At 45.6% G+C, this 7,948-nt stretch overlaps 1 protein-coding gene across 1 annotated transcript in view; it reads right to left on the bottom strand.

Moving 5' to 3' along the window:
* Positions 1 to 4,826: 4,826 nt before the first annotated feature.
* The window catches only part of LOC117485263 (protocadherin Fat 4), a 107,518-nt gene continuing 104,396 nt past the window's right edge, over positions 4,827 to 7,948 (bottom strand). Inside the window, exon 17 of the mRNA XM_034133836.1 lies at positions 4,827 to 7,867. Coding sequence (XP_033989727.1) covers positions 5,958 to 7,867 — 1,910 coding nt within the window. The 3' untranslated portion in view covers positions 4,827 to 5,957. The remainder of the gene's footprint in view (positions 7,868 to 7,948) is intronic.

Below are 7,948 nucleotides of genomic sequence, written 5' to 3'. Positions count from 1 at the left end.
GCTGAGGAAACCCTCAGGATTGAGTGAAGGTGTGCGTGCAATATACCGGCGGGCCAGATCTAATAGTAATTAGAAATTATCCTGCGGGCCGAAATTAAATCTACCTAGGGCCTGATTTGGCCCCCGGGCCTTGAGTTTGACACATGTGTCTTAACATAACAAATTGATTATTAGACAATGAACATATTTATTGTTTAAATGTTTTTGTGTTGTTGGTCACAACACTATATTCAGCCATTATCACTGTATACAGTTCTTTAAGCTCTGTTTCAGGCTTTGCAGACTCTGAGGAAGGCCTCAGGATATTGAGCTGCTAAAGTCGTTGGTATTAGCAAAGTTAGCTTCTAGCTCTAAACCAGCTGGTAGCTAACTTTGCTCTTCCACACTCTAGTGCTGTGCAGGTAAAGTGTACTTGTGGTTATTAGAACATTTCTGGAAAAAGACAGGGTCCATGAGAGCAATGACACTGAAACAGATCACAAAAGTATCAAGCTACTGTATAATACCAAAACATTGAGCTAAAAGATGCTAAAATTCCCCCGGGTGTTCATTTCCATTAGTTTGTTGCCCTACCCCTTACACATTACACGCCATCATTTGATCTGTTGAAATCAGTCTATGGTTCCAGCATTAAAGTTTTGTTTTAACACAATTGTGATGAAGAAGATGCTCAGAGCTTGAGATTCTGTTTAGCATAATCCACCTATAAGCTAGCTCTTCTGCAAACAGTGCATGCAGGTTATCAAATTCATCCCACTGCATTTTAATTTTCAAAGCAGACAATACCAACATCTGCTTTGTCAACGCAAAAGAAACCAGTGGGACCAACTGGAGAATCCTCTCTTTCCCAGGATAGAAACCGTTCTGCTGGTTTGCCAAACTCCCAGTGAGCTAACCAGCTCTTTAGTCAGCAGCATCTCCCCAAATTAGAAAACAAAACAAAAGTCAGAAATCGCTGAAGCAGCAGAATGCCACACGTGGGATCAGAACCAGATGTGTTGCCTGACAGAGCGACTCCTTGACAGCAGGGTGACACTCGAGCCAGGGGTCTCATGATGACGCTGTTGTCTGTTTAGCATCCATCATACACTTCTATAAATGTTCTGCTGCTTGTGGCAACCAGAGCCTCGCTTTAACCAGAGCCCCTCCACGCTGGAATAAAAACCGCAGAGTTTAACGTTCGAAGACCAAGAAAGGCGCCTTCCAAAGATGGGACAGCAATCTTTATCCTCACACACACACACACACACACACTCACACTCACACACAGACACATCTATCTTTCTCTTTCATTTCCCAAGAGCTCCGGTTCGCTGAAGCTTTCATGTGCGTTGAAAGGCACCGGCTGGCTGCAGTACACACAGCATTAAGGAACACTTATCGAGGACGAGGCTCGCAGCTTTAATGCAGATGGGAAAATTGAGAGCAGGGTGATAACTTGTGGAGCGTTAATGTTGATTCAAGTGTAAGCCCTCAGACGATGAACTGGCTATTCGTCCATCAAGCTGCAGAGCAATAAGACTTTTCTAATGAGGGGAGACACACTGAAGAGATATACTGCACAGTGGGGAGAGGTGTGAATACTGTGACCCCTGACATCTTAAAAAAAGGGATGTAGGCCATTTGATTTTATGTTCAGAGTGCTGCAAGGTATATGACTGTATGGACGATGACTGTAAGTTGACATTTGTAAAAGGATTGAACGATACTTGAAAGCTTTAGCATTGTCTTTAAGGTCCTCCTGTGATTTGAATGGGAAACACAGCTTCCACACAAAGGGGAAGAACCCTATTTTATGGATTGAGAATGTTCCATTTATCATGTAAAGGTAAGATGACAAATAAGCACAATAAAGTGTGTTGAACACATGTCAAAAAGATGAGCAAACAATCTCCACAAAGGTCTACTAACATAAAAGAGAGGTTTTCAATGGCAAAGGCGCAAGAAAAAGAGAGCAGTGGACCTTGAGTTGGGATTGTTTTGTAAGGATCTCTGTCACTAAAGGTAAAGAAAGGTAATTTACCAAACTAAAAGGCCAAATGTTTATTGGTTGTCAGATTTACTGGTTACCTGTCTAACAATCTTTTTTACGTCACTTGTTATGTCACTTTTTTGAAAAGACAATAATAGGGTGACAGAGCAAAAGCACATACAAAAGACCTAACTTAATATCTCATAGAAAACTTCCAAAACAAATGTAAAAGCCACCCCAACTCACCTACTGTCCACAGTCTGCCTCCATATACTTTTGTAAGTTATTCTTAACAAGTGGCACAAGATCTTCTGAACAGCGTTTCAGATACAAAAGAAAAAACAACTTCCTTAGGCGTGGACTTTTATTAACCCTCCTATTGTCTTCGTGTTCCCCCCCTTACTTTGGTGTTCGCGGTCAAATTTGACCGGTCCTGTTTTAACTGCTATTACATTAACACAAAAAACATTAATCATTCTCCAAATTTAATTTAACACCCTTTCAAACTGTACATATTGTATCAGACTACTGGTATACATGAAAAACTGCAGTAAATATACAAAGAATAGACACTGAACATGTATTGCGTGTGCCAGGTGTGATCCATGTGGGGGGATGGGCACATAAGAGCGGGAAATGTGTCAAATTGTTCTGTGTGTGTGTTTGTGTGTGCCAGGTGTGATTCACATGGGGGGATGGGCACATAAGGGGGGGGGGGGGGGGGGGGACACATCTAGAGTATGTGTGTGTGGGTGTTTGTGTGTGTGTTTTATCTGATCCGGATGATTACTAATTCCTTTTCTTTATGGCGGTCATTTTTGACCGGGAACACCATGGGTGTTACAAAGTTGACTAAATCATCAAAAATTCAATGAAAGTGGTGATCAGCAATTGTATATGTTCAAATGTCTACTGTGAAGGATATCATAAAGCCTTAATGCAGTCGAATGTAAAACAAAAAAGTTATGATTGATGAAAGTAGTAATTCGGTCAGATTTGGGTTAAGGTCCCTGACTGATGATTGGCCAGCTCAATGTCTGAAGGAACCAACGAGCAGCATTACAGGACTACACAGGTGGAAACCAGTCCTCTTGTTAGCACCTGAAGAGAGAGAGAAAGAAAAACAGGAAGTGACGCCAGGGAAGCCCATCTGTTCAGGCTGAGTTTTGCCCTAAAATCGTATAAAAAACACAGTTTTTGTTTAGAATATCTGGAATTTATAGTGTTTTTTTAAATTAGTTTTGAGGTTTTGATGAAGTTCACTCTGACTGGCTGTTTAACACACGTGCACCATCAAAAGTCTCTTAACACCAACACATGAGAGTAAGAGTGAAACATGATCTTTGTTCCAGGGATGAATGTGCTTTTAATTATGAGTCATTTAAATGAGACTCGGGGAGGCGCTGCAGCTGTATGAGGACACCGAGGCTCAGAATAATCAATCTCTATAAACAAGCTTTTCAGGAGGATTTTTGTGGGAGGAACTCTCTGTTTCAAGGAAGTCACTCACAGCTCAGTGCCACATCCTTTTATAAATACTGGGGAGACTCTTAAGTCAACAGGGAAATCATCTTAATGGGAATTATGTTTTGATGACATTTGTGGACTCGGAGGGAAAAACGTCAGTGGGAGCTCCATGGGAAAACCAACGCTGCTTTTTTCACACCTTCATTCAAGATGAATGCATTCAGTGTGTAGATCTGCAGAACACATTATGGCTGACTTATTGGCACCTAACTTTTGGAAATCACTTTGCAAACATCTCCGTGACTTTATGAAGCACACACATGATTACTTTGCTGCAGCATTAGCAGTTTCTTTTGTCATTGCTCACTGAAACAGCACCATTTGCGTCGACAGGAATAACACAAGTTGTATTTTTCTAAAGGCCATGTCCTATAATTTAACATGTAGCGTTCGCACTTAAGCTAAACACTGCCATTAATCCTTAAACACATCATAAGCTCCTCTGCCATTCGGTGAAGTCCAGCAGCCGTCTGGACAATATCCAAAAACAGCACTTGTGGGAAAAAAAGAAACCCTGCCCAGATGAAAATCAGGAAGACAGATTCATGTCAGCTCTCATGAGTGTTTTACATCCTACCCTGATGTAGAACAATGTCCTCTTTGTGTATACAAGCCTCTCCTGTCTCTTACCTATAGGGAAGTTGACTGATACTTTTCAGTCACAGCAGACGAGATGCTGTGAGGTTTATTTGAATCCATCTCCTATTTACTCGCCCCACCACCCACACACACTCTCATTATCATTGCTAGTGTTATTATTATCCCAGCATCAGCGTGGTACGGCCTTCCCAAAGAGGCTCCGGTCAACAGAGCTCTCTGCATGAGCGAGCCCCTCCGCGAGTCCCAACTTAATTTAACCAGATTCGGGCTGTCACTCTGCGCCGGGTTCACGGCTCCCTGCGTTTTCTCTCGTGGCCCCTCTCCCCCCGATGACAGAGAAGATAAGCATGTTGCATACCGAATCACTGAGCTATGACAAAAAAGAGGTTCTGCTCAATAAGCCAGATGTAAATAATTGTTGAAAGCAATATAGGGCCCTGCGTCTCGCAGTCCGCTTGATGTTTAGCTTGGCCGAGACAGAGATGTCTCAGTTTCATTCGGGTCCTGAAATGCCTTGTTTTGCTCAGGCCCGGTTTTATTTAAAGACGGCACAGAGTGAGCCTTGAATATTAAATACCTTGGCACCCAAAATATTAAGGATGGGATATATTCTGAGTTGACCATTTTTAGAAACTGCCAACGCTGACATGCATCTAAATCAGTTTCATACGACTGCAGGAAAGAAAAAGTTAAAAGCAGGTTTTAAATAAATACTTTTTTTATTCTGTTATTGGCTTTTTACAGGTACAAAGCATACAGCATGTTATAGTTTTATCAAAAGTGGAAAATACTGATGTTACATATGTAACACATGTAAAAAATAAGTCTTCAATCTTACTTTCCCCGAAAGTAAGAACATACATTTCAGCATATGAAAATATCCATAAAAACACAGCTTAAGTAATTTAAGTTAATAAACAGTACAAAAATGTAGAAACCATACATGTCAAAACAATGGACAACAACAAATGACTCCATGATTTCTCATGAATAAAAAAAAAATGTACACAAGTTCATAGTGTTTTAGTTGGGGTCATGTTTATAGGATTCATACATCATCATTAAACGCTTGGCTGGTCAGAAAATGACAAACACTATCTCGCCAAAATCTCCTCTCCTGAACTCAGGCCAGAAAAACAGAAGAGGAAAAGTTTGAACTGAAATCCTCAAATGTCTGTAAGGCAGGCGACTTTATTAATCCTCACTCTTGGAGTGTTTAGCCAGTCTTCTGTGAGAAAACACACCAGGGCAAAGAGAAAAGGGATCATATATGGAGGGGTCTGCCATACCGTGCGAGCTAACTTACACACGAGGGCCGTGTCCTGTCACAGGTGCAGTCGGATCAAACACACATGCTTCCTTTTAAGTAAATTAAAAATTGACTGCTGGAATTTTCTTCCCGTGAGTGTTAATATTATCTACCGTCTTATCTCTCAGGTGCGAATGTGACAGACATTTTAGGAAAGGAGAGGCAATGTCGGTAATAAAAAACAGAAATGTTTGATCAAGATAATGTGAACGGAGCTTTGCAGTCACTAAATTGAATTCAGGCATGGGTTTCTTTTCTTTTTTAGCCATTCAGGGTCAATGGATACGTTGTAATGAGGCCACAGAGACATGAATGCACAGTTGACTTTGGACCTAGAAAAGACTGGTAAACTAAACCAAGGTGGCTGAAGACAAAATCTGTCATGTTACAGGTGCCATGTTTCTGCCTTACTGCATTGAAAGTCGTCTTGTAATTGTGAATAAAAAAACATGTAGTCCAATGTTCTCTTGAAATATACAGTCTTCCTTTTTTCTTTTTTTTCTTGAATGGAGAACATCACCATATTCTACAACATCGTAATAAATAGTCTCATACATATTGCTCAGCTTCTCCTTCGTTTAGAATGGTCACCGAGCCGTCCCCACTGTTCATCTCAATGTCTCTCGCCGACGCGTTCTCAGGAAGCAAGGCTAAGTCCTTGAACACGTCCACATAATGTCCAAAGCCGGGACCCCAGTTCAACAGATTGTCCCAGTTGAAGCCCCCTGGCTGCTGGCCCAGTCTGTGGGGCAGTGTGTAATGCTGCTCAGTCGGAGGCATCTGGGAATTCCCCGGCCCTCCTTCTGCCCTCCGACTCGAGTACCGCCGCTGCTTCAACCTCCCGCCGTAGTCCTCGTCGTCAGCGTCGGACTCGTTGACTTGCGAGAGCTTGGGAACTCGGGAGTTGTAAGACACCGGCTTCTCCCGGTCGTACTCCATCTCCGAGCAGGTGAAGGAGTCGTGTGAGTCGCTCTCTGAAGACGTCTCCGGGGCAGGGATGCCGTCGGCGGGGTTGCGGACCCTCGACAGCGGCCTGCGGCAGTCCTCTTCCGAGCTGGAGCGCCCGTGGTCCGCGCTGCAGATGCTGGGGTTACGCGGACGAGGCGTGTTCAGCCGCTCCACTTCCTCGATGGACAGCCCCACAGGAGGCCCCGTCTCCAGAGGGATCTGCTCAATCGGCTGCTTGAGCCGACTGCCGGGCCTGGAGGTGTGGCCGTGGCCGGCCATGGTCTGCGGACTCTTGCTGCGCCTCCCCAGCCGGGTGGCGTAGTTGAACATGGGCGGGGGCTGGCACATGTCGTTGTGCATGTCCATCGGACTGCCCTCACGCCGGGCCAGGTTGAGCTCTCTGGTCGGGGTGTTCCGGTAAAAGGAGGAGGGCTTGTTGAACGGGGCTGGGGAGTGCCTGGAGAGAGGGTTGGGGGTGGGGCAGGCTGAGTGGGAGTGGCTGAGCGGGGTGGACCTCAGTGCTTGGGTGTACTGAGGCTGGTAGTTGTAGCTCGTGGCTCCGAGGGGTAATGGAGACTGTCTGGCGAAGCCCAGCGGGCTGTGTCTCTGGATGGAGAACTTGGGCGTGTGGCTGCGGAACTGCTTGTAGTGCTGGATGATGTCGGCGTCCGACGGGGCGATGCTGCTGGCGTTGTCTATGTCGTAGTGTTCAATATCTGCCTCTGGGCCGCTACAGGGGGCGCAGGGAGCACTGGGGACGGTCTCATTGTTGTGGGGAATGTCTGTTTCGTCATAGATCAGATAGGGGTTCTCCCTCTCAATGATGTCCGGTTTGGGGTTCCCTTCTGGTTGTTTCCGTACCGTCATGTCGTCACCATATGGTGGGATGTTATCCGGGTCATCGAACGCTACGTTCTCGCTGCCCTTCTTCTTTTTCTTCTTCTTCTTCTCCTTGGGTTTCTTCTCCTTGGGTTCCTTTGGCACTTTGGTCTTGTTGCGGCCCCGGCAGTGGTTGCACAGGATCAGACTGAGCACCACCATGGCGAGGACGGTGGCACAGCTGCCAACGATAGCAGGCACCGCCCATATGGGAAGGACCATCGTCTCCGCGGTGGGGTTAGCGCTGCAGACATACCCTCCGTTGTTGGCTGACTTGCAGACGTTACCCTGAGGGCACTGGACGCCCAGACACGCCACCAGGGTCTCACACATCTTGCCCGTGTAGAACTCGGAGCAGACGCAGGTGAATCCTGAACGGGGGTCCGGCACACAGCTGCCCTGGTTCTGGCAGGGGTTCGAGCTGCAGTCACCGGGCGGGACACACTGGTAGGTGTACCATTGGTTGACGCACATCAAGCCGTCCCAGCATGGGCTGCTCTCACACAGGTTGGGACCCCTGCAGCCTATCTTAACAGAAGAACTGGTCTTGGTTAAGGTCACCAGGTTGTGATCTCCGGTATACGGCAGGTTCTCCCCGTTGTACTTCACATAGGCCATGCAACCGTCGAAACCTGCGAATGAAAGAGGGAAAAAGTTCAGATAACAAGAAGCAGACATCAGCAGCTGAAAAGGACATAACATTGGCCTGGAGG

This window comes from Trematomus bernacchii, unplaced genomic scaffold (genome assembly GCF_902827165.1).
Source record: "Trematomus bernacchii unplaced genomic scaffold, fTreBer1.1, whole genome shotgun sequence".
Classification (NCBI taxonomy): domain Eukaryota; kingdom Metazoa; phylum Chordata; class Actinopteri; order Perciformes; family Nototheniidae; genus Trematomus; species Trematomus bernacchii.
This window is presented reverse-complemented; position numbering and strand designations above follow the sequence as displayed.